Source organism: Lithobates pipiens, unplaced genomic scaffold (genome assembly GCF_037356315.1).
Source record: "Lithobates pipiens isolate NorthernLeopardFrog02 unplaced genomic scaffold, aLitPip1_a1.2 Scaffold_28, whole genome shotgun sequence".
NCBI classification, from domain to species: domain Eukaryota; kingdom Metazoa; phylum Chordata; class Amphibia; order Anura; family Ranidae; genus Lithobates; species Lithobates pipiens.
In genome coordinates, this window is record NW_027507789.1 from 214,367,495 (window position 1) to 214,394,870 (window position 27,376).

Below are 27,376 nucleotides of genomic sequence, written 5' to 3' on the forward strand. Positions count from 1 at the left end.
TAGTATATTTCTGCTTCTCTGTATTAATAGCAATTTTTTTTTCCTTCCTTCAGTTTGGGGCGGAGTTTCGGCGATTCGCTCTGGAACGATCCAAGCCTGGGAAGTTCGATGAATTCTATGGATTACTCCAGCATGTGCATAAAATCCCCAACGTGGATGTACTTGTTGGTTATGCCGATGTTCACGGGGACTTGCTGCCCATCAACAATGATGACAACTACCATAAAGCGATAACGACCGCCAACCCGCTACTGAGGATATTCCTACAGAGAAAAGGTAATTGCTTAATTAAAAAAAAGTTACTTGAATTCTAATTATAAATTCAAAGCCCCAGCTGTTCCACTGGCAAAACTATTTAAATTTGAATGTTCTGGTATGGCTTAAGACAGGCTCGACAAACCCCAGGCGCCAGGTCGCCAATGCGACCAGAAATCACGACCTGGCGCCTAAGCTGCCACCAGCCCACTCACTATCGATGCCCCAGACATGCAGCAGCATTAACACTGACTGCCTTCCTCCTCCCTCCTTCACACTCAGCAGCACCGCGCTGTGTGTGAAACTGACACGCAATGGAGAGAGGAGGATCTGTCAGCCTGATGTCGGGGTGGGCGGGACCCTGCAAGCTATCAAACACCAGCCAATGGGATCTGGGCGGGCCGCTACGTGATGTGGCCCGCCCCTTTTCTTAAGCAGCCCAATCGTTGGCTGGTGTTTGATAGCTGCTGAGTCCCGCCCACCCTGGCCGGGTCCCGCCCACCCCGACATCAGGCTGAAATCTGACATATCCACCTCTCTGTTACTTGTCAGTTTCACACCCGGCAGGGTCCCGCAGCTCCTCTGTTACATTTCAGTAACAGTGCTCCGTGTGAAACCTGCCAGTGCCAATCAGTGCCACCTGCCACCGCCAATCAGTGCCAGTGTCAACCAGTGGCACCTGCCAGTGCCACCACCAATCAGTGCCATCTTCCAGCGGCAACCAGTGCCACCTGCCACCACAAGTCAGTGCCACCTGCTAGTGCCAACCAGTGCCACCGCCAATCAATACCACCTGCAACCACCACCCAGTGCCAGTGCCACCTGCCAGTGCCGAGTGCCACCGCCAATCAGGGCCACCGCCAACCAGTGCCACCTACCAGTGCCACCGCCAATCAGTGCCACCTGCCAACACCAACCAGTGCCACCGCCAATCAGTGCCATCTGCCAGTGACAACTAGTGCCATCGCCAACCAGGGCCACCTGCCATCGCCAACCAGGGCCACCCTGCCATCGCCAACCAGGGCCACCTGCCATCGCCAACCAGGGCCACCTGCCATCGCCAACCAGGGCCACCTGCCATCGCCAACCAGGCCACCTCCATCCGCCAACCAGGGCCACCTGCCATCGCCAACCAGGGCCACCTGCCATCGCCAACCAGGGGCACCTGCCATCGCCAACCAGGGCCACCTGCCATCGCCAACCAGGGCCACCTGCCATCGCCAACCAGGGCCACCTGCCAGTTCCAAACCAGTGTCACCTGCCAGTTCCAAACCAGTGTCACCTGCCAATGCCAACTAGTGTCACCTGTCGGTGCCATCTGGCAGTTCCACGTGCCTTCCAGTGGCAACCAGTGCCACCTGCCAGTGCCAGCCAGTTCCATCTGTTGCCAGCCTTACTTTTTCTGGTCAGCCCATAACCCTGATGTAACAGCGTTTCAATGGAGTTATTGACTGGGTGCTCCATTGTGAGTTAGGGATAGGGGGTGAAAATCAGTGGCCTTACCCCGGGAGCTGAAAAAAAAACTGGCTCCTAACTTTTTTTTAACTGGCTCCTAAATTCAAAGCAAATTTGTCAACCCCTGGCTTAAGATGGTTCCCGTTGGGGAGACTTCCTTTAACTGTATACTATTGATTTGTGTCACAAAGACTGGAAATAAGGCTAAATACCTAAATACAGTACCTGACTTTGATTCTGCCAGTCACCTTTCCCCTCTTCTAAACTGACTATACAAGTTACAGAAACTGATCTGTGATAGTGTGGTCAGTTTTCATCCTTTGGCTGACAATTCAGAGTTACAGGATACTGTGCAGACACACAGCATGCTTGCATTGGGTAGTTCATCCACCACGCCCCCTCCCAATCACAGGCCGCCTCGGGCATCCGCGCCCTCGACCAACCAAAGCCCACCTGTGGCGCATGTTCCCCCGCTCGAGCGCAGTCCGCCTCTGGTGCACAACCCCCTGCTCAAATACAGCCCGCCTCTGGACCCCCGCTCGAGCACAGCCTGCCTCTGGCACACCCCCCCCCCCCCCCACTCGAGCATAGCCTGCCTCTGGCACACACCCCCCCCCCCACTCGAGCACAGCCTGCCTCTGGCACACACCCCCCCACTCGAGCACAGCCTGCCTCTGGCATACACCCTCCCCCCCCCACTCGAGCACAGCCCGCCTCTGGTGCACAGGCCCCTGGCCTCCCCCCTCCCTCTTGAGCGCAGCCAGTCCGCCTCTGGTGCATGCCCCACCTGCTTGAGCACAGCCTGCATCTTGCTTCAGGCTGAACAGTGTATGGAATGCAAGTACAGTGTGTGTCTGCACAGTGTCCTGAAACCCCACCCCTGACTTTCAGGAAGAAGAAATGCATGGTCACATGACAGAACCTTGTAAAAAAGTATGAAAAATCATTCTGCTACATAAGCAAAAACCGTTCTGGGGCCTGCATAGGTATAACTTTATTAGAACGCATCCTACCACTTGTATATTCACAGCCACCTTAAGCTGGTCATGCACTTAGAATTTTATCCGATTCCTCTAATTTGGCTGAAATTCTTAGTGTAATAATGCTTCCGGCATGGACGGTTGATTGTGTAGATGGAGGACATTTTTTTTCCCCCGATTTTCTTTAGTTCAGCCCACAGACTGAATGAATGACATCTCTCTATGTATGGTCAGCTTGAATTCTCGGATTGTCTGTACAAATACAGTGTGCAGAAAATACTCCATGCAGGGGGTGGGGCTTCGCCAGTCTGTGTCCGTAGGGTAGCGTGGTATATAAATAGAATGTGCGCATTTTGTGAGTAGTTTCCTTTTTAAAATGCTAATACTACTAGATATGTTTTCAAGCCTCAGAATACAATAGATTTATTAATGCATCACTGCTCCTGCTTGTACTTTTATTATATAATCTGCACACCTGCTAGTTCAAAGTAGAAGAAAAGGCCAAGCAATAGGCCAGCATTTACCTGTTCCCTCCCCCTTTTTGCTCCCTACAGCCCTGCCTACGTTTTTAAAATGTAAATTTTTTTTATTTTTTTTTCACATGACTGCGCAATGTCTTCTCTATGTAAAGTGGAAGTCCAACGACGGGCTCTCCATTCCATAGAGAAGTGATGGCAACTGCTGGCTTCCCTTCCTGTAGCTGGTGTCATGCGTGGCGTGGCGTGGTGTTCCCTCCCAATACCCACACCAGAAGTGAGCGATGGAAGCCTGGTGGTCAAGTGACCATATAGAAATAATGCTGAACTTTGCCATTCAGTATGACATGCAAGAGGAGGGAACGTTGTAAATATTTAATCCTTCCTTCTACTTAAAGCGGGACTCCGCGTTTTTTTTTTTTTTTTTAAAAGCCAGCAGCTACAAATACTGCAGCTGCTGACTTTTAAAATAGTGACACTTACCTGTCCAGCGCGCCCGCGATGTCGGCACCCGAAGCCGATCTCTAGATCGTCTCGAGTGCTGCCGCCGCCATCTTGGGTATGGGAATCAGGAAATGGAGCCTTTCGGCTTCATTTCCTGGTTCCCTACTGCGCATGCGCGAGTCGCGCTGTGCAATAAGGACGGTCCCCGCTGCCTCTGGGATCTGTGTGTTTTCCAGCAGGCAGCGGGGCACTTGCGGAAAGGGGCGGGCACTTGCGGAAAGGGGCATAATCTACGCCCCTTTCCGCAGAGAGCTATCCCGGAAGTGGGTGCAGATACCTGTACTGTACAGGTACCTGCACCCCCCTCCCCCCTGAAAGGTGCCAATTGTGGCGCCGGAGGGGGGGAGGGTTCCGATGAGCGGAAGGTCCACTTTAGGGTGGACCTCCGCTTTAAAGCTGTATTAAACCCAAAAGCAAGCATTCATTCTAAGGACTGGTAAGCTACAATATATTACATTACGGTTGTATCGGTGCCGAAACTAGGCGCTTGCACAGGTATCAGTAGTCGTGCCAATGCACTGATACTCCAAAACTGATACCTTCGTGCCCGGTGCTGTCAGCTGAAATTTAAATAAAAGAATGTCGGCAAATATTGGTTGTTAAAGAGGAGGTCCGGTGTCCTATCATATAAGGTCCCCCATCCGATAGTGTCCGCTGTGTACTGCGCATGCGCAGTACACAGCAACACAGATTCCGAAAATTGCCGAGGATGAACGGCGCCTGCGCCGTGAGTCCAGGTTCTATCCCCACTATCCAAGTGGACATAGAGTAGGAATATAAAAGAACTGAGCGCAGCGAGGCCGAGCCCGAAGCGTGGCGATCGAAGCTCGTCCGCGAGGGGCCCTCTAATATTCACAACCCTATGTCCGCTTGGATGGTGGGGCTACCACCTCCACTCACGGCGCAGGCGCCGTTCAGCTTCGGAGATTTTCCGAAGCTTCGTCTGCTCCGTACTGCGCATGCGCAGTACGGGGTGGACGCTATATGATGGCCGGACACTATATGGCAGAACACCGGCCTGGGTGAAAAAAAAAATATATCAAATATTGCAGCCGCTGACTTTTAATATTGGGGCACTTACCTGTCCAGGGAGCCCACGATGTCGGCACCCCCCCCAGCCACTCTTCTGTTTGACTCCCGCTTTCTAATTGGCCCGGCGGTGGGGGAAGGAGGATGGGGAGGCCGGATTTCCGGGAGATTGGGCTGCGGCCCGCCTCCCAAAAGTGGGGAAGGGGACCTGTCAAAAACCAGCCCCCTTCCCCCCGAAAGATGCCAAATGTGAAAGGGAGCGGAGGGAGCGTATAAGGGGACACCGGTGTCCTTAACAAATGACAATTTATATGTCCATGGGATTCCCTTCCCCATCGCCTCCTCCCCTTTCGCCAGCTGTCACTCTTTCCTGTCCTGAAAGACAGAGCAGCGCCGAGGTACAGTATGTTGTGGTAGTAGTAATTTTAATGTATAAAAGGTAAGAAATACACTCAGAGTGTTAAAAACGATTCCAGCATAAATGATGAATTGGGTGGTCATTCGCTCTACTCTCGGGTGGTAGCTGCTGGTTTGTCTGTGGCCAGAGGACCAGGGGCGCTGGTGGCTCCCAGCAGTTCCTGGTGGACTCTGAGAATCTCGGGGGGGGGGGGTACTAATCACTCGTAAGTGATGTCATCAGTGTTGTGAACTTGGCACTAAGATGACTAAACCTGCATCGGGCTGTGCTTGATGCGTTTTTTGCGCGTTCTTTAACCTGCGTTTTTTGCATGCAGTTTTCATTCACTTTGTGTTTTTTGTGTTTTTCTTTTTAGTATTTTTCTTTTTTAAACACATTGTATATAGCTGTTTGCTAAGGAGCGTGCTGGGGAAGGCGGTTGCTGCGTCCTTAACAAGCAATGAGTCATTAGCTGTCAGCGGGCTTCCCTGCTGACAGCTGAATGTAAAATAAAAAATTGTGGCAAAAACAAATCAGGAAAAATGCCATTGGGATTATATATATATATATATATTATTTTATTTTTTTCATTCAGCTGTCATCGGTTTTTAAGGACGCAGTGTCCGGCTTCCTGGTCTGCTCCTTGGCAACCAGATTATACACAGTGCGTTAAAGTGAAAATAATGCATCAAAAGCGCAACACTTGCGTTTCTGGTGCAGCTCCATTGAAGTCTATTACATGCAAAATGCAGTCGGCCGGAAAAAAGTCCCTGACCCTTTCCAAAAATGCACCGGCTGAAAAACGCATAATGTGAGCATGTACCGTAAGAAACAATGTTACTTGGACTGTGATGCATTTCTGCAAACTGCAAAGCGCACTAACAAAAAACGTAGGGTAAGTGTAATGTCAGCTTTCAATGAAAGGTCCTATCTCCATGCTGTCATCACAATTGATCTTTTTAGTACTATTTTTTTTTTTTTTGTGTTTTTAGCTAATTTGTAGCTGTGGAAGGCAAAGATCAAACCCTCATTCCCGGTTTAGCGGCACTAATCTCACCAAAGTCATTTTTATCTGTTTTGGCTCATTAGATGGATGTGCTGTGATACTGATGTATAATGTGTAAGAAGCTTAAGCTGCGTTCCCTCGGGTTCCAAAATGACCGTTTTCTCTCCTCATGGAGCCTTCGCCACTTGTTTGTATTGAGCGGGGCAAATATTTGAAGTTTTTGTTTTGAAACTTTATTAATTGTGTTCCTTCTGCTACAATAATAACCCCCCCACCCCACTCCCCACCCCCCACCCCCACACACACTTCTGCTTTGCTGCCTAGGCAGATTCATTGTATCAGGCGCTGCTTGACGTGTGTACCGTGATGGATGGTTGTTACAATTACTTTGTGTCTGTTTCCAAAACCTTTTTTTTTTTTTTTTTTTCTTTTTTTTTTCTTGCCTTTCTTTTGAAGGTCTATGCTATTTTAGCATTTGGAGTCTCTAGCCTTTGTATATTTTTAGAAGGATGACCTCTATTTTTATGAAAAAGGCAACAGAATGTGAAATTAAAGTAACAAAATTACAAACAAAAACAAAATTACATTAAAATGTTCCAAAAAATATGAATTTTTATTTTTTTTAAACTTGGCAGAAATGGCTGTTGCTAGGCAGATCATCCTAATCTGCCTCTTCCTACTCCGCGGTGATCTTCAGTCCTTCTCCTCGTGTTGTCTTCTGAGGAATGGGGCTGCGGTGTGTTGTGGGAACTGTGTAGACAGAGCACCCCATTCACAAAGCGCTGCGCGACTCGAGCATGCGCAGTAGGAAACGGGCAGTGAAGCCACAAGGCTCCACTACCTGTTTTTCCTTAGCTAGAATGGCGGCGCTGGGAGCCGAGGGACGGGTTGGCCTCAGGCAGCTGACATCGCGGGCACCCTGGACAAGTAAGTATACTTATTAAAAGTCAGCAGCTACAGTGTTTGTAGCTGCTGACTTTTTTTTTTTTCTAAAATGTTTTTTTTTCAGCTGACCCTCCTAAAAATTTTATTAAATTTAGTGTTTTTGTTCTGTGGTGCTCAGATACAGTGTAGTTCTGCTTTAACCACCTCCCGCCGTATAGTAAAATAACAGGTGCTAGGCGAGATCGGCACTGTCCCTGGGACACAACGCATCACTGATCTGGGTAAAGAGCCAATGATGAGGCACTTTACACAAGTGATCAGCTGTGTCCAATCACAGCTGATTGTATGTAAACAAGGAAATGCCGGTTATCGGCATTCCTCTCCTCACACAGTGTGTGAGATGAGGAGAGCCGGTTAGCAGCATTTCCTCACAGGGGAGATCGTCAGTGGCAGTCAGTGCTCATCAGTGCCACTCCGTCAGTGCAGCCCCGTCAAACTCTATAACAAACTAAAGCCCCATACACACTATCAGATTGTCTGCTGATTTTTTCCATCAGATTTACCAAAACCTATATAATATGAGGTCAAACCTTAGGGGTTTCAATGTGTATGCAATCAGGCAGGGCCTAGCACTACATGGTTTTGGTAAATCTGAAGGAAAAAATCAGCAGACAATCTGATAGTGTGTATGGGGCTTTAGAAACCCCCCCCCCCCCCCCCCCTGCTTTTTTTGCAAAGAACAAAACAAAAAAGATCAAACATAAAAAAATAAATAAAAAAACTCAGTGGTGATTAACCACTTGCCGACCAGCCGCCACAGTTTTACTGCAGCAGAATAGCACAGCTGGGCGAAACAACATTATGTGCTCTCGCCCCGGAGCCGATGCCAGTGCCCGATGGTCACGCTCCTGCGCTTGCTGCTTACACACAGATCGCGGGTCTCGATGTGTCAACGCACAAATTACAGTTCTCTGAGAGGAGAAGAGACAGATCGCTGTTCACACAGTATGAACAGCGATCTGTCCTCTCCCCTACACAGTCCCCTCCCCCCTTCTGCTAGAACACACACTAGGGAACACATTTAACACCTTGATCGCCCCCTAGTGTTAACCTCTTTCCTGCCAGTGACATTTTTACAGTAATCAGTGCATTTTTATAGCACTGATCGCTGTATAAATGAAACGCCAATGGTCCCAAAAATTTGTCAAGTGTCCGCTATAATGTCGTAGTCACGATTAAAAATTGCAGATCGCCGCCATTACTAGTAACATTAATAATAAAAATGCCATAAAACTAACCCCTATTTTGGCCTAAACTGAGGAAAAAAAATGTTTTTTTTTTATGTTTTTTTGGGTAATATTTATTATAGCAAAAAGTAAGGAAAAAAAAGCGTGTTTTTTTTTTTTCTTCCCCCCACAATTGTTGCACTTTTTTTGTTTATAGCACAAAAAAAGAAAACCGCAGAGGTGATCAAATACCACCAAAGAAAGCTCTATTTGTGGGAGATCAAAGGACATCAATTTTGTTTTGGGTGAAACGGCGCACGACCGCGCAATTTTCCCAGTTAAAACGACGCAGTGTCGAATTGCAAAAAGTGCTCTGGTCAGGAAGGGGGGTAAAATCTTCCGGTGCTGAAGTGGTTAAATACCACCAAAAATAAGCTCTACCACACACCAAAAAAACAAAAAAAAAAAACAATTTTGTTTGGGCACATCGTTGCATAACTGCGTAATTGTCATTCAGAGTGCAACAGCGCTGAAAATTGGCCTGGGCAGAAGGGGGGTGAAAGTGCCCGGTATTGAAGCGGTCGAAGAGCACCTTTTAAAAAATGGTAGACAGGGACTGACCTTTTATTAATCCTGCCCATTCCCTATGAAATGCTTGTCAATAGCATAGCATTGCGTTCACCTTCCTCTGGGAAAGCTGGCACAGCCGAAAGTAACCGCTGGATAATGGTTCCTATTATTGAGGTGTCGCAATCTCGCGGAGATCATTGCGCACTCGAGTTACGGTAAGACAATCGAGTAGCAGAAGCCAAAACCTATACCGCCTCGGGGTGTTTCCTATAGCGTAACACCACCGTAACAAACAGGCTTTTCTTCATTCTTCCTCCTTATTTCATGTGGTTTTGTTTTGTTTCTGCACTTTATTGGGCGAAATCATTTGATTGCAGCGCCATCTGACCCACGCCAGGAGTCGCGGGCTCAGCTCCATCCTATGGAGATCGTCTCCTCCTGTGTCTTTTCTATGCCATCCTTATTGTGATGTGACCTCCATTCATACAAACTTTTCTTTTCACCGGGAAGTTTTACTGCCGTTGTTTTTCACTTTTTATTGGCGAGACAGACTTTTACGCGTGAGACTTGGCACGTGGCTCGAGGTTAAATGGAAAATAATTTTAACTCCTTTCTCCCCTTATAATTCAAGATGGAACATGTTGGCTGACTATCCTCGTGACCTTGCAGTGCCAGGGTTCCCAGTTCAGTTCCCACCAGAGCTCTGTCTACAATCCAGAATTGCCCCATCCTTCATTAAACTGGTTGTAAACCCTCTCATTATACCCAGTGAGGTGACTGGCCCCAGGTGATACACAGAGAGGAAACAAATCCCCCTTTGTATCTGCAGCCATCTTTCCCCTACATCAGGGGTCTCTAAACTTTTCAAACAAAGGGCCAGTCTACTGTCCTTCAGACTTTAGGAGGGCTGGTTTGTGGCCAGTGGGGGTAGAAAATGTCCCAGGCCCAGCAGCGGTGAGACTAAATATGGTCTCAGGGTTGGTGGTCAGCAGGCGGGGTAGTGCCCCATTATTGGTATTAGTAGGAGGAGTAGTCCCCTTTTTTATTGGTATTAGTAGGAGGAGTAGTCCCCTTTTTTATTGGTATTAGTAGGAGGAGTAGTCCCCTTTTTTATTGGTATTAGTAGGAGGAGTAGTCCCCTTTTTTATTGGTATTAGTAGGAGGAGTAGTCCCCTTTTTTATTGGTATTAGTAGGAGGAGTAGTCCCCTTTTTTATTGGTATTAGTAGGAGGAGTAGTCCCCTTTTTTATTGGTATTAGGAGGAGTAGTCCCCTTTTTTATTGGTATTAGTAGGAGGAGTAGGCCCCTTTTTTATTGGTATTAGTAGGAGTAGTCCCCTTTTTTATTGGTAGGAGGAGGAGGAGTAGTCCCCTTTTTATTGGTATTAGGAGGAGGAGGAGGAGGAGTAGTATCCTTTTTATTGGTATTAGGAGGAGGAGGAGTAGTCCCCTTTTTATTGGTATTAGGAGGAGGAGGAGGAGTAGTCCCCTTTTTATTGGTATTAGGAGGAGGAGGAGGAGTAGTCCCCTTTTTATTGGTATTAGGAGGAGGAGTCCCCTTTTTATTGGTATTAGGAGGAGGAGGAGGAGTAGTCCCCTTTTTATTGGTATTAGGAGGAGAGGAGTAGTCCCCTTTTTATTGGTATTGGGAGGATTAGTGCCCCATTGCTGGTGTCGGTGGGAGGAATAGTTCCTCATATCATTGGTGGTAAGATATTAAAAGAATGTTACATTGTAACCTAGTTTTAGGCTGAGAAACTCTGGTCCATCCAGTATAACCTGTGTGTTTTTTTTTTTTTTTCTCTAAGCATTCCGATGAGGTTGTAGACATTCTCGGCTGGTTCCAATTCTTAGGGAAGGAAGTTCCAAATTTTTGCTGCTCTAAATGTAAAGAACCCTTTCTGCAGTCCAAGGTGTAATTGCGCTGTGGTCATCACTCTGTGGAGAGGATAGCCTTCATTTTTATCCCAGGTTCACACTGAGCTGCGGGGAATGAAGCCGATTTCACTCCCGCATGTCCGTCCCGATTTCGGCCGCGATTTCAGACATCTGCACAGATGTCAATGGAAATCTCACCCTGAAATCGCAAAAAAGGTAGTACAGAAAGACCTTTTTGCAATCAGTGTGGTGCCACAAATGCAGCATTGCGCCAATTAGGATGGTGCCATTGCCAGCAATTGGCACCGATTTGGTATGTCAAATTGCATGTCAAATCTGCGCCAATTGCCGGTAATGGCACCGTCCAAATGCATTTGTGGCACCACACTGATTTTCAAAACGTGCCGCTCTATGCAATGGAACCGTTCTAATAAGAGCGACTCAAGTCGCTCCGACTTAGAAAAAGGTTCCTGTACGACTTTTGGGGCGACTTGCATTGACTTCTATACAGAAGTCATTTCGCAAGCCGCCGCTAAAGTCGGATCCCGGACGCCTGAGGCAGTCGCGCTGCAAGTCGTGCTGCCTCAGTGTGAACGGGCTCTAATGGGATCAGTTGTTTTTTTGTTTGTTTATTTTTTTATTGATGGTGACCCTCACCTCTCCTCTCAGGTCATCCTTGCTGCTTAAAAAACTATCCCCCCCCCGGAGCACATTGCAGTCACTCCTGAGCATGGAGGCGATGTGGGTTCCCGCTCCTTGTTTTCTTTTTTCCCCATGCACATCAGGCAGCCCCAAAGTAGCTCAAGTGCCTTTTTCTGGTCATGGAGCGCCATGCATTTTTTAAGTGTGTGTTTGCCATGTTTTTGTGTGAGCGTTTCCAAATGCACGACAACAGAAGATTTGTGCTTTGCCGCTTGAGTTTGAAATACATGATGCAAACGTACATCTCTATTATGACGATGCTACAACCGCGCCAAAGCGCACGATGCAGTACAGCTGAAAAGGTGCAGAATCGTGTGTTTTGGCGCGTTTGTAGCACTTTTTGTGGGGATTTCGTTGCTCGTAGGGCAACCCATTTATGTGAACAACATGAAAAACGTGGGGAAAAAAATTTGTAGGAATTGGGGATACACCTATACCTTCCATAATTTATTTATTTATTTTTTTTTTTTTTTTTTTTTAGTACTCGCCGATACCAATTACTGATGCCTACGGCAACTGCTTTGTTTACATTTCAGTTTTTAAACTTTTACGCTTATTTTCAATGTGAAAAGCAAAAGAAAATAAAAGTTTAATATAGGACGCCTGTCTGTCCAGGGATCTTGCCTGTCTGTCCAGGGATCTTGCCTGTCTGTCCAGGGATCTTGCCTGTCTGTCCAGGGATCTTGCCTGTCTGTCCAGGGATCTTGCCTGTCTGTCCAGGGATCTTGCCTGTCTGTCCAGGATCTTGCCTGTCTGTCCAGGGATCTTGCCTGTCTGTCCAGGGATCTTGCCTGTCTGTCCAGGGATCTTGCCTGTCTGTCCAGGGATCTTGCCTGTCTGCCAGGGGATCTTGCCTGTCTGTCCAGGGATCTTGCAATGTCAGCACCCCTAGCCAATTCACCAATCAGCTTTGAGTGCATGCACCAGCGCCAGCATCTTAACTAAGGGGAAATAGAAATGAAGCCTTGCGGCTTCACAGCCTGTTTCCTATTTGCACCAGTGCGCCCCACCGCCTCCCCCCCCGACCCCAACCGATCGACCGGCTGCAGCTCGAGTACCGATACTCATGCAAAATGCTTGGTATCGACACCGATGCCTATACCGTTATCGGTGCAACCCTAGTGGGGGATTCCTGTTTATGCTCAGGTGTGAATGGAAGGGGGAGGAGAGTTTTCAGGCAGCAAGGATGACCTGGGAGGAGAGGTGAGGGTTAAAAGAAAACCCACTGAGCTCAGCAGTCATAGGAAGTGCTTCTTATCTAATGCAGATATCATTATTTTTTTTGAGTTGCCATAGAAGTCTTCTGTGCTGAAAGCGCACTGTAGTCTCACCAAAATCGCACCGTGCTGAGTTGCATTGACAGCACCATTGAAAACAATGTGATTTTCCTTGTCCTGTGATTCTGTATGGCTGAAGTCACACCAGTGTGAGCAGGGGCTGACTGGGAAGAAAGGCGTGTCAAATTTAATATTAAATTGCATACCGAATGCTATCCTTACAGACTTTAATCCAGTACGTATGTTAGAACACACGTTTTTCTAAAGAAGTGCTTAGGTCACAGGGGTCTCAAACTGGCGTCCCTCCAGCTGTTGCGAAACTACAAGCCCCATCATGCCTCTGCCTGAGGAGTCAGGCTTGTAACTGTCAGCCTTGCAATGCCTCATGGGACTTGTAGTTTTGCAACAGCTGCAGGGCCGGCCAGTTTGAGACCCCTGGCTTAAGGCATGCCAATGCCAACATCGAGCACTGGGCAGAGATTTATTTTTGTGTTCTAGTTCTGACATTCAGAGCGGAGACGTGTTATCAGGATATGAGCGCAGCCTGAGACGAGGGAATATTTTGAGGTCCCATTGTCTGCAGGTCCATGGAGCTGGTAATTAGGACTGGCAAACTATCTAATGTTGCTCGGTGATGCTGCTGTGTATACTCAGGAGCGACACAAGCTGCTCATTAGCAGTAACAAGGATGCCACAGCACTGCCTTGGTGACGTCTTGGGACTGCCAACAGTCAGAGATGTTGGTGACAACGATAGGGGTGCAAGGAATGGCCTCTGGTTACCTGTGCGGTTATTTTCTGTGCTGTCAGGCTATCCATATTTGTGGATCCTTTTCTCCCAGAAGATGGAGTCTTCCATTTAGCGCCGGGGTCTCAAACTGGCCGGAGGGCCGCCAGGTAAGTATTCATACCCCTTGAAATATTTCACATTTTGTCCTGTTACAACTAAAAATGTAAATGTATTTTATTGGGATTTTATGTGATAGATCAACACAAAATGGCACATAATTGCAAAGTGGCAGGAAAATGATAAATGGTTTTCCAAATATTTTACAAATAAATATGTGAAAAGTGTGGCGTTCATTTGTATCAGCCATCTTTAGGCTCGATTCACATCTATGCATGTTGCTCTTGAGTGTTTTTGCAGTGCTTGCCAGGTTTTTGGACACGCGTTTTTACCGCGATTTGCCACGTTTTGCGGGGTTTTTTTTACACTGTGGTTGCTTAGCAACCAGTTATATACAGTGAAAAAAACACACAAACCGCAAATTGCGGTTAAAAACGTGGTACTTGCATTTTTGATGCAGGTCCATTGACTTCTATTACATGCAAAACGCTGCATTTTGCATGAAAAAAAGTCCCAGACCCTTTCCGAAAACGCAGAGGCACAAAATGCATTGATATGAACATGTTCCATAGGAACCCATGTTAAAAAAATGTCCTTGCATTTCTGCAAAATGCATAAAAAAACGCGCTAGTTGGGAATCGAGCCTTACTCTGATATCCTTAACTAAAATCTTGTGGAACTAATTGCCTTCAGAAGTCACCTAATTAGTAAATGGAGAGTCCACCTGTGTGTCATTTAATCTCAGTGTAAATACAGCTGTTCTGTGAAGCCCTCAGAGGCTTGTTGGAGAACCTTAGTGAACAAACTGCATCTTGAAGACCAAGGAACACACCAGACAGGTCAGGGATAAAGTTGTGGAGAAGATTAAAGCAGGGTTAGGTTATAAAAAATATCCCAAGCTTTGAACATCTCACGGAGTTCTGTTCAATCCATCATCTGAAAATGGAAAGAGTATGGGCACAACTGCAAACCTACCAAGACATGGCCGTCCACCTAAACTGACAGGCCGGGCAAGGAGAGCATTCATCAGAGAAGAGCCAAGAGGTCCATGGTAACTCTGGAGGAGCTGCAGAGATCCACAGCTCAGGTGGGAGAATCTGTCCACAGGACAACTATTAGTCGTCTCTCCACAAATCTGGCTTTTATGGAAGAGTGACAAGAAGAAAGACATTGTTGGAAAAAGACATAAGAAGTCCAGTTTGCGAGAAGCCATGTGGGGGACACAGCAAACATTTGGAAGAAGGTGCTCTGGTCAGATGAGACCAAAACTGAACTTTTCAGTCTAAAAGCAAAACGCTATGTGTGGTGGGAAACTAACACTGCACATCACCCTGAACACACCATCCCCACCGTGAAACATGGTGGTGGCAGTACCAAGTTGTGGAGATGCTTTTCTTCAGCAGGGACAGGGAAGATGGTCAGAGATGATGAGAAGATGGATGGAGCCAAATACAGGGCAGTCTTAGAAGAAAACCTGTTAGTCTGCAAAAGACTTGAGACTGGGGTAGAGGTTGACCCTAAACACACAGCCAGAGCTACAATGGAATGGTTTAGATCAGGGGTAGGCAACTCCTGCAAGTGACACGCAAAAGCCTGTTTTGCCGCCGCTTAACTCCCTCTCCATCAGCAGTGCAGGGGAGTGTCAGTGAGACACTAATGCATTCCAATTTAAGAATTCCCCACACCACCCCTGCACTGAGGAGGAGGCACTGCACCCCCACATATTGTAAAAGATGGGAAACGTTTGGTTCTCTAACTTTTCTGTAGCTGCGATTGTCGGCTTTTGTGATGGAGAAGAGATTGGCTGCAGTTCTGCTGGGTGGGGGGGGGGTGATCCCTGTTTCCAGGATGGGGAGGACTGTCTTGGCCACTGCTAAAGCCAATCACAGTCCTGCTATCCCAGTCTGGAGGACTCTCTTGGTTGCCACTATCAATCTCAGAAAGAAGGGATTTCACTGTGATTGAGAGAACCACAATCGGGGGACAGTTTGTGGAATTACTGTTGAGCTTCTGGGAACTTTATTGAAATTATTCCTGAACCTTTGCATCACTTAATAACTAACCCCTCACACTGTGTCCCTTTAAGCCACAGCCAGTATTCAGCGCAATGAAAATCACATCCAACCATTTTTTCTCAGCTGCAATGTCCCAAGTTATGATCCTGCACACAGGCCCACTGCTTTCATAAAATGCCCCTGACCTGAGCTCATCATTGCGCATCTCGTACATCACATACAAGCACGTGGGTTGGATGTGAGAGTTGGATCAGCAGGATGAGTGTTCCAGGACAGGTAGATGTGTCTCATCTCTGCTTCCTTTCACCACTCTGCATATCAGAAATGAGAAGAGAGTACAGTGGTGGAGCAGATGAGCAGAGGGGGTTCAGTGTTGGGGCAGAAAAGCAGGGGGTAGAGCAGTGAGGGGGGGGTAGAGAGGTGGGGAAAGAGGGGGGGGGGGTAGAGAGGTGGGGAAAGAGGGGGGGGGGGGTAGAGAGGTGGGGAAAGAGGGGGGGGGTAGAGAGGTGGGGAAAGAGGGGGGGGGGTAGAGAGGTGGGGGGGTAGAGAGGTGGGGAAAGAGAGCAGGGAGGATAGAGAGGTGGGTCAAGAGAGCGGGAGGATAGAGAGGTGGGTTAAGAGAGCGGGGGGGTACAGAGGTGGGGCAAGAGCGGGGGGGTTACAGAGTTGAGCCCGAAGAACATGGGGATATGGCGGTGGAGCAGATGTGCAGGGAGGTACATTGATGGGGCAGATGAGGAAGGGAGGTACATTGATGGGGCAGATGAGGAAAGGGGCTACATTGATGGGGCAGATGAGGAAAGGGGCTACATTGATGGGGCAGATGAGGAAAGGGGCTACATTGATGGGGCAGATGAGGAAAGGGGCTACATTGATGGGGCAGATGAGGAAAGGGGCTACATTGATGGGGCAGATGAGGAAAGGGGCTACATTGATGGGGCAGATGAGGAAAGGGGCTACATTGATGGGGCAGATGAGGAAAGGGGCTACATTGATGGGGCAGATGAGGAAAGGGGCTACATTGATGGGGCAGATGAGGAAAGGGGCTACATTGATGGGGCAGATGAGCAGGGGGGGTTCAGCGGTGGGACAGAAAAGCAGGGGGTACAGTGATAGGGCAGATGAGCAAGGGAGGTTTCAGTGTTGGGGCAGATAAAAGGGGGGGTGGGGGTTACAGCGGTGGGGCAGAGGAGCAGGGGGTACAAAGGTAGAACAGATGTGCAGGAGATGCAGTCGGAGGGCAGATGAGAAAGGGTGTTACAGTGGTGGGACACATGAGCAGATAAGTTCAGTGTTCGGACAGATAAGATGATGGTTCAGTGGTGGAGCAGATGTGCATGGAGGTACAGTGGTGGGGCAGATTAGAAAGGGTAAGTATTGGTGGGGCAGATGTGTAGGGGGGTAGTGTTGGTGGGGCAGATTTGCAGGGGGGGCAGTGATCTAAGGTGTGAAGGTGCATGAATTGGGGCTAATCTGAGGCGTGAGAGTGCAGGATGTTAATTTCTCACTACTAAAGTAGTTTTGCAGCATTTGCTTTATAAAAAAAAAACCTTTTAGTGATTGAGTGTGAAGTTTTTTTGTTTTGTTTTGTTTTTGCTATGATATCGGCACGCTCAATTTCTTTGAAAACATTTTTCGGCACACTGTGCTCAAAAGGTTGCCGATCCCTGCTTTAGATCAAAGCATATTCATGTGTTAGAATGGCCCAGTCAAAGTCCAGACCTAAATCCCATTGAGAATCTGTGGCAAGATTTGAAATTTGCTGTTCAGACGCTCTCCATCCAATCTGACAGAGCTTGAGATATTTTGCAAAGAAGAAGAATGGGCAGAAATGTCACTCTTTAGATGTGCAAAGCTGGTAGAGACATCCCCAAAAAGACTTGCAGCTGTAATTGCAGCGTAAGGCGGTTCTACAAAGTATTGACCCTGGGGGGCGCCATACAAATGTACCCCACACTTTTCACATTTATTTGTAAGAAAAAAATTTTAAAACCATTTATTGTTTTCCTTCCACTTCACAATTATGTGTCACTTTGTGTTGGTCTATCACATAAAATCCCAATAAAATATATTTACGTTTTTGGCTGTAACATGACAAAATGTGGAAAATGTCAAGGGGTATGAATACTTTTTCAAGGCACTCGTGGGGCCCTCTCGAAATTGTACGACAAACGTCCCAATAGGCACCTGCCATCACCAAGCTTCTGAATCCCCCGACTCCCAGACTTTCTGTTCTGGACTTGAATACAAACCGGACCTCTACCTGGCCTTATTGTTATGATGTTCGAAGGACTTTATTATTACATGAGGCCTTACAGCCTGTTTATGTAGATAATACAATGTTAACACTCCCAACTGTTTTTGGTACAGCGTGTTTTTTTGCTTTTATGACTTACCCATTGCCCACCGCCTTCCTTCCTACAAAAAATAGAACTTTATTAAAATATCGCAACTGCCATTTAATTAAGTTCCAACAAAAAATGTACTTGGTGATGTATCGGGATCAGTATGCTGGCTCTGTGTCTTTCCACCAGTGGCTGTGCATTGAGCAGAAATGAGACGGGCCACCCTACGCAACGAGAGAGAGAGACCAATGACCGGTCTTCATTACAGGAACACAAAGCAGGTGAAGATTCAAGGACAAACACACATGCCTCCTTGTATTTGCTCACCTTGGAGTTCAGCTTTAACAACAGGATCAGTTCTCCTTTATTGTCTGACGCTATTATCTCAAATGTCATTGAAAACCTTTAGACCTGTGAAAGTGTCCTCCTGAAGTTGGTGTGAAACCTCCTCGTAAACCGCTTGAAGGCATCTTTCCACCGCTAGCCCACCCCACAGATCTGTAACACATATTACCTGCCAGACCTCTCCAAGAGGTCACGTTTAAGGAAACCGCTGATGGGGTGGGGGAAATACTTTAACCTGGAAGTTCAGGTTTTTATACTGATACCTCTAATGGAAACGCACATGGAATGTTGTGACGTTACTATACTGTAGGACAATCAGCCCTTCCTTACTGTTTAGTTAACCTGCTAGGTTGGCGTGTGGAATTTCCATATCTTGGACTGACGATAAACAAGCTAGATACAGCCATATACAATATTGATAAATGGTTTTAGCTCTGTTGTAATCTAATGGTTCTGATTAAATTCCATTATCGGTGCATAAAAGCAAACGGAGGGCCTCTGTAGTTTAACCTCTTGCTGCCCATGTAGCCCATATGTGCAGCGACAACGCCCAGATGCCACACACATAAGTAGGGTTGCACCAATACTAGTATCGGTGCCGAAACCGAGTATTTTCACAAGTATTGGTACTTGTGAAAATACACCGATACCTGAAACCGATACTTTCAGGCTCGGTTCTTTGAGCTGTCAGCGGGTCTCCCCAGTGTTTAAAGAAGTCCAGTAATTGGAGCTGTCTAAAAAAAAAAAAAGCAGCTGGCAATGTTTATTAAAATTTTCAGCCCTGAAACACTAAAATAAAAAGAAACATTGTTTCTTCTGCTTCTTTCTGTTTTTTTCATCTGCAGATCAAAGGGATGAACAAATGTTAAAGTGGTGTTTCCACCCAAAAAAATAACTAGCTTAAAATTCATAAAAAAAAAAAATAAAAAAAAAAATTGAAGAAAAATTATTTTTACTCACCTCTAAATGCCTGTTGCTAGGGGGTCCCTCGTAGTCTGCCTCCTTCAGTGCCCGGGCACTGATATCACTTCCCCCCTCGGCGCCACACAGTTATCTGGGACTGGTCACGTGTCCCAGATGACTGTGTGGCGTATCACGGCATGCGGCGCAGGGAATGAGGGGGGGGCTTCGTCCCCCCCCGTCCCCCCCCAGCATCACGGTGCCCGGCTGTGAAGCCACAGCCGGGCGCCCACAGTAAGAATTCTGGCGCCGCGAGCGGAGCAGGGAACGAGGGGGGGGGGGGGGCTAAGTTCCCCCCGCATCACTGGACCCTGGGACAGGTAAGTGTCTGATTATTAAAAGTCAGCAGCTGCAGTAGAAAAGCGCTAAATAAAAAAAAAAAAAATGCTTTGTACCATTGCTGAAAGCTGAAGTTAAAACAAAACAGTTGCGGTAGGTATTGGTAATTGGTAGCGCCGAGTACTAAAAAAAAAAAAAAAGCATCGGTACTCTTACTAAATGGTATTGGTGCATCACTACACATAATTCTATGGACAGCAGAGGTTTCTACGCTAAGATCGCACTTTACAGCACACAGGACTGAGCTGTCAAAGACGAGTCTGTCACTAGTAGTGATCTGGAGCCGGTGCGGGCGTGCGTTTGATCATGTGACCACTGTCCTAGCCAATCGGTAGTCATGTTCAGGAAGTCTCTTCTGCTTCGTCAGGCATAATAGCCCAGTTAAAGGGATGGCTGGGCTGAGCAAGGAGGGGTTAAAACAGGGGAGTTTAATTGTAGCCCTTCAGCTGTTGTGGTTGTGGAACTACATCATGGCAAAACTGACAGTTACAAGCATGACTTTTAGAGGCAGAGGCATGATGGGAAGACTGTCAGTTACTCCAAGAGGCAGAGGCATGATGGGACTTGGTAGTTCAACTACTGGAGGGATGCAGTTGCCCACCTCTGGGTTAAACCGTGAGCTTGTATAAACCCTGAAGTTGTCTATTCCCCTTTTGGGGCATGTTTATGTTAAATTGGTTCTAGAGGCTCCAGTTTTTTTACCTTTTATGCAAGCATGCATGAAGGTAAACAAAACCTTCTCTGTGCAGCAGCCCCCCCTAATACTTACCTGAGCCCCATCATCTTTGATCCCCTCTATGACCTTGGAGGACTGGAGCGACATCATGACATCACTTCCGGTCCAGGGTGGAAGTAAACTTTTTACGCAAAAGATAAAAAAAATTATTTTTTTTACTCTTTAAAGGTAAAGAAGAGATTTGGAGTCTTTTTGACCCAAGCTCTCTCCATAAAGAGGACCTGTCATCCTTATCCCTATTAGAAGGGATGTTGACCTTCCTTTTAATATGAATAAAAGTGCTAAACAAAAAAAATAAGGGACAGTGTAAAAATAAAAATAAATGAAAGCGCCCCCAATCCCTCTATGCTTGCACACAGATCGCTCACACATATGTAAGTAGTGTTCGCACCACACATGCGAGGTGTCGCTGCAAATGTTAGAGCGAAAGCCATATTTATAGCGCTAGACCTCCTCTGTAACTCTAAACTGGTAAAATGTAAAGCGTAGCCCATGGAAATTTTTAAGTATTGTAGTTTGTTGCCATTCCACCAGTGTGCGCAATTTTAAAGTTTGACGTGTTAGGTGTCTATTTGGCGTAACATCTTTTGTATTTTACATGGAGACTGGGGTATATATTGTTGTTTTTATTTTATTACTTTTTTATGCATGTACAGTGCATTGCAGAAGTATTCACCCCCCTTGGCATTTTTCGTGTTTTGTTGCCTCACAACCTGGAATTAACATGGATTGTTTTGAGGATTTGCATCATTTCATTTACAGAACATACCCACAACTTTGAAGATTTGTTTTTTTTTTTATTGTGAAGCAAACGACAAATGGGACAAAATTACAGAAAAAGTCAATGTGCATAACTATTCACCCCCCTAAAGTCAATACTTTGTAGAGCCACCTTTTTTGGCTATTACAGTTCCAAGTCACTTTGGATAAGTCTATATGAGTTGCCATATCTTACCACTGGGATTTTTGCCCATTCCTCCTTGCAAAACTGCTCCAGCTCCTTCAAGTTGGATGGTTTGCGCTTGTGAACAGCAATCTTTAAGTCTGACCACAGATTTTCTGTTGGATTGAGGTCTGGGCTTTGACTAGGCCATTCCAACACATTTACATGTTTCCCCCTTAAACCACTCAAGTGTTGCTTTAGCAGTGTGTTTGGGGTCATTGTCCTGCTGGAAGGTGAACCTCCATCCTAGCCTCAAATCGCACAGAGTGGTGCAGGTTTTGCTCAAGAATATCCCTGTATTCAGCCCCCCGGAGTCAATACTTTTTAGAACCACCTTTCCCTGCAATTACAGCTGCAAGTCTTTTTGCGGATGTCTCTACCAGCTTTGCACATCTAGAGAGTGACATGTTTTGCCTATTATTCTTTACAAAATAGCTCAAGCTCTGTCAGATTGGATGGACAACATCTGTGGACAGCAATTTTCAAGGCTTGCCACAGATTCTCAAATGGATTTAGGTCTGGACTTTGACTGTGCCATTCTAACACATGAAAATGCCTTGATCTAAACCATTTCATTGTAGCTCTGGCTGTATGTTTAGGGTCGTTTATGTATTTATTTTTCTAATTTTACTTCACCAACTTGGACTATTGTGTTCTGATCCATCACTTCGAATTCAGATAAAACCTTGAACTAAAGGCTGTAATGTAACAAAATAGGTAAAAAGCCAAGGGGGGGTAAATACTTTTGCAAGGCACTGTATATTTTTTCAAAACAATTGCGTTTGCAAAAGCGCTGCTCAAATACAGTGTGACACAAAAAATTGCAACAATCACCATTTTATTTTCTGAAGTCTCTGCTTAAAAAAAAAAAAAAAAAAAAAATGTATACTGTTTGGGAGGTTCTAAGTAATTTTCTAGCAAAAAATACGGATTTAAACTTGTAAACAGAAAGTGCCTGGTCTTCAAGTGGTTAATGCACAGCAGCGTCTGGCCACCATTGGTCACCCAACCAGGGTTTAGAGCTACAGTACTGGAGTTAGTTTGTTCTGCGGCTCTTTTGTTTGCACAGTAAAAAGCACAAAAACAAACACAATACGATGCATGGAAAGTGATCAAAGATGCAATTGGTTGTGTATTTTTAACACGCAACAATGTGAAGGGGCCTAGAAGGATGCAGACTTGGGGCTTCAGAGTTCCCATCGCACTCTGTACAGTTGTCCATGTAATGTGTTTTGCAACGAAAGTCAGGAGAGGGGAGGATGGGATGGAATGTTTCAGATCTGCGTGTCCAGAGATGAATAAAGCATGAGAGCCGGGCTCCACAGGTGCTCCTATTCTTCTCCTCTATCACAGAAACCTTATCCTCATGTCTGATCACTTTTACTCACACAAGACCAGCAGGCTTCTAATTCAGAATCTCTCCTAACAATACATTGGTATGTCTGTGAAGGTTCTCATCTATCCAGGTTGTGGTGTTTCTAGTAGTATAAGGGCCTATTCACACTAGGAATTGCATGTGAATCGCACAGCAACGCTGTGCAATCCACATGCAGTTCTGCGAAGTGTGATTTCAGCCCATTTATTTTAAATGGCCTGAAACTGCTCTGCACTGCACCAAAACGAAAGCATGTACTACTTCTTTTTTTTTTTTTTTTTTTTTTTAACGCATGGCAACCGAAATTGCATGGTAGCTTTGTACATTGCAGGGGAAAGGTTGATGATGTAAAGGGGGCAGAGGACATTACGGTGTGGGAGGGGCAGAGTAAATTACTGTGGGGGGTGGGTGATGTAAAGGGGGCCAGAGGACGCTACTATGCTGTGGGGGGGGGTGGGTGATGTAAAGGGGGCCAGAGGACGCTACTATGCTGTGAGGGGGCGGAGGACACTACTGTGGGGGGTTTGGGGACGAGAACGGGGAGGACACTACTGTGGGACGAGAACGGGGAGGACACTACTGTGGGACGAGAACGGGGAGGACACTACTGTGGGACGAGAACGGGGGGGACACTACTGTGGGACGAGAACGGGGAGGACACTACTGTGGGACGAGAACGGGGAGGACACTACTGTGGGACGAGAACGGGGAGGACACTACTGTGGGACGAGAACGGGGGAGGACACTACTGTGGGACGAGAACGGGGGAGGACACTACTGTGGGACGAGAACGGGGGAGGACACTACTGTGGGACGAGAACGGGGGAGGACACTACTGTGGGACGAGAACGGGGGAGGACACTACTGTGGGACGAGAACGGGGGAGGACACTACTGTGGGACGAGAACGGGGGAGGACACTACTGTGGGACGAGAACGGGGGAGGACACTACTGTGGGACGAGAACGGGGGAGGACACTACTGTGGGACGAGAACGGGGGAGGACACTACTGTGGGACGAGAACGGGGGAGGACACTACTGTGGGACGAGAACGGGGGAGGACACTACTGTGGGACGAGAACGGGGGAGGACACTACTGTGGGACGAGAACGGGGGAGGACACTACTGTGGGACGAGAACGGGGGAGGACACTACTGTGGGACGAGAACGGGGGAGGACACTACTGTGGGACGAGAACGGGGGAGGACACTACTGTGGGACGAGAACGGGGGAGGACACTACTGTGGGACGAGAACGGGGGAGGACACTACTGTGGGACGAGAACGGGGGAGGACACTACTGTGGGACGAGAACGGGGGAGGACACTACTGTGGGACGAGAACGGGGGAGGACACTACTGTGGGACGAGAACGGGGGAGGACACTACTGTGGGACGAGAACGGGGGAGGACACTACTGTGGGACGAGAACGGGGGAGGACACTACTGTGGGACGAGAACGGGGGAGGACACTACTGTGGGACGAGAACGGGGGAGGACACTACTGTGGGACGAGAACGGGGGAGGACACTACTGTGGGACGAGAACGGGGGAGGACACTACTGTGGGACGAGAACGGGGGAGGACACTACTGTGGGACGAGAACGGGGGAGGACACTACTGTGGGACGAGAACGGGGGAGGACACTACTGTGGGACGAGAACGGGGGAGGACACTACTGTGGGACGAGAACGGGGGAGGACACTACTGTGGGACGAGAACGGGGGAGGACACTACTGTGGGACGAGAACGGGGGAGGACACTACTGTGGGACGAGAACGGGGGAGGACACGACTGTGGGACGAGAACGGGGGAGGACACTACTGTGGGACGAGAACGGGGGAGGACACGACTGTGGGACGAGAACGGGGGAGGACACGACTGTGGGACGAGAACGGGGGAGGACACGACTGTGGGACGAGAACGGGGAGGACACGACTGTGGGACGAGGAACGGGGGAGGACACGACTGTGGGACGAGAACGGGGGAGGACACGACTGTGGGACGAGAACGGGGGAGGACACTACTGTGGGACGAGAACGGGGGAGGACACGACTGTGGGACGAGAACGGGGGAGGACACGACTGTGGGACGAGAACGGGGGAGGACACGACTGTGGGACGAGAACGGGGGGAGGACACGACTGTGGGACGAGAACGGGGGAGGACACGACTGTGGGACGAGAACGGGGGAGGACAGAAAACACTACTGTGGGGTGGATTTGATGAGGCTGCAGTCCCTTTCTCTGTCTTAAGTGAGACATCGGGGGTCTGATTTTTCACCATAGCCCCCAACGGGTGTCCTAAAAAATATATGTAAATTATATATATAAAAAAAATTTAAAATAAAAGATGCTCAAATAATAAAAAAATTAATAAAACAAAATAAAAAAAAATTATGGACACCAATGGTGGAATTACAAAAATGCAGGAAAAAGGCCCATTGTGGGATCATAATAAAGAGTTCGGAATCAAAGGGAAGGGACCTGGGGGGGGGCCGTCCATGTTTTTTTTTTTTTTTTTTTTGCACTGGGGCCCTGAAGGTTCTAGTTATGCCTCTGACCATAATTGAAAATTTCAAAACCAACGTTTAAACCCACCCCCATGTTCAATATTACTCATAACTTAATCCTTTTAACTACTGGTATGTGAACCCAGTCCCATCCTCAGCAGGAACGTTTTGGTGGTACATTTACATATATTTGCTGGAATGTGATATTAATGCTGAGACTGGCGATGAAGACAATAAGGCACTTCCACCATCTTTCCCACTTTGTTCTCTTCACCTTTCGACTTTCCCTCGAAGTTGTACTTGCATTCCTTGCTGACTCTGAATTTTAAAACATATTAACCAGCCGTGCAGAGTTGGGAGGCGCTGACTCTCTGATTATTTTTCTGTCATTCATAGGCTGCGTTTTGGGATCTGTGCCAGAGGCCCTTGTGCTCTGTTCTTGTAATCATTAGTCAGGGAAGGGGGACACAAGTGGCTTTTGTTCCCGGTGTGTGTTAACCCGCAGAATTCACCACCGGCTACTTTATTCCTGCAGCATCGGCTTCTTGTTTCCTTACTGCAAGAAACTGCATGGCTTTTGGATAAATGTCGCTGGTAAAACCCAGCTGCGGGATGCTAAATTTGCTCATGCAGAGGGGTCCCCCCCCGCACTCTGCATGGGTTAAATGGGAGAGAGGGGAGCTATAGGTACAATATCATACCTTATTCCTTGCCCCCCCCCCCTTTCCATCAGCTGGCGCTCTCCTCTGTTGTTTAAAGTTCAAGAATGTGGGCAGGCCCTCGCCCACATTACCCACAACCCCCCCCATCATAGAGTGCAGGACTGCTGGCCTCAGAGCCGGGACCAGCCAGGTAGCGTCGTTTTTGGGGCACCGGTGAGTATCTAAACCCAAGAGCAAAAACTGATCGTATTGTAGCTCACCGTTCCTTAGGCAAGCCATAGACTGTGCAAGCTTCATTCCTGCAACCACAGTCGGGGGGAATCCCATTGTCTGCTCTCGATGGGACCGGCTTCCCTCTCACCCCCCACCAGAGACGGTGATTATTGGCAGCAGCTATAGCAGCCGCTAGTGATCACAAAGGAATCTGGCAGGCTGGTTGTACCCAAGTTGAACAGTTGATTCAGCCTGCCCACGCACAGTTCGAATCTCGGCTGGTTCCTGCTGAACCGGCCGAGATTCGAACAGTCTATGGCTGGCCTTAGATGTATTGGCTGCATTTTTCTATGTTAGACACATTTATCTCCTTTATTTTAACTTTCTTCCTATCCTAGGATGACAACTGTACTGGGCAGCATTGTCTCCCTAAAACAGGGACTGTTGGAACTACAGAGCACCTCCCCTCTCCATAAAATGGGGAGGTGTTTTGTAGTCTTCAGAGATGGCATGAAACAATGCTAACTGATCACAGTCCAGTACCTGGAGTGGGAGTTGGAGAATCGGCACAAGCTTGGCTTTAGTTGTGCTTCAGTGATGGTGTATTAAGGAAAAATGCTGATAAGAGGAGGGAGCAGAGTAAGCTAGTCGGTGTGCCTCTAATGTATTTACTGTTCAGTAACAGCTGGGGGATGGGGTCCAGGACAACCTGGGCTCAGAGGATATGGGTTGAGTGGTGCTGACTATTGGACTAAGGACATCTAGAGGCCTAAAAAAGTACTGCAGGAGTCTGCTGCTTCACCTGATTTCCAGACACAGACTGGGAGTGAGGACAAGACCCAGTTGTATTACTTGAAGGTCTTCACCCCCCCCCCACCCCCACCCCATGGAGCTGTGTAAATCTCAGGACTGGATGGCCACAGTTAGAAATCCTTTGGCAGATAAAACCTCTCCTGATATACGTACGTCATCCATGTATTTATCTATTTGCTGGCAGTTGAGCTTTAAGAGTGAATCTTGAGATTCCCGTGTAAGTCTATTCATAGTGGGGTTTGTAAAGTGATGTACTGGGTCCCCCAGGCCTGGGTTTGATGGATGGCGATGCTGACAGTCATCCTGGCTACAAGCCGAGGAAGAAGCAAAGGGGGCTCGGCGTCTCCGGCATTTCTACGTAATTAATTGTAAGCATTACTCTGATTTTTCAGTCCATTGCCGAAACAAAATTTTTTTGTTATTCCTACATCACCCCCATGTGCTGAACACTGCCGAGCCATACATGAAGGGATCTGTATCCCCCACTGCCGAGCCATACATGAAGGGATCTGTATCCCCCACTGCCGAGCCATACATGAAGGGATCTGTGTCCCCCACTGCCGGGCCATACATGAAGGGATCTGTGTCCCCCCACTGCCGGGCCATACATGAAGGGATCTGTATCCCCCACTAGCC

General features: G+C 47.6%; 1 protein-coding gene across 1 annotated transcript in view; it reads left to right on the forward strand.

Annotated features, from left to right (window-relative positions):
- The window catches only part of PARD6B (par-6 family cell polarity regulator beta), a 56,101-nt gene that overhangs the window by 22,218 nt on the left and 6,507 nt on the right, over positions 1–27,376 (forward strand). Inside the window, 1 exon segment of the mRNA XM_077460525.1 lies at positions 54–276. Coding sequence (XP_077316651.1) covers positions 54–276 — 223 coding nt within the window.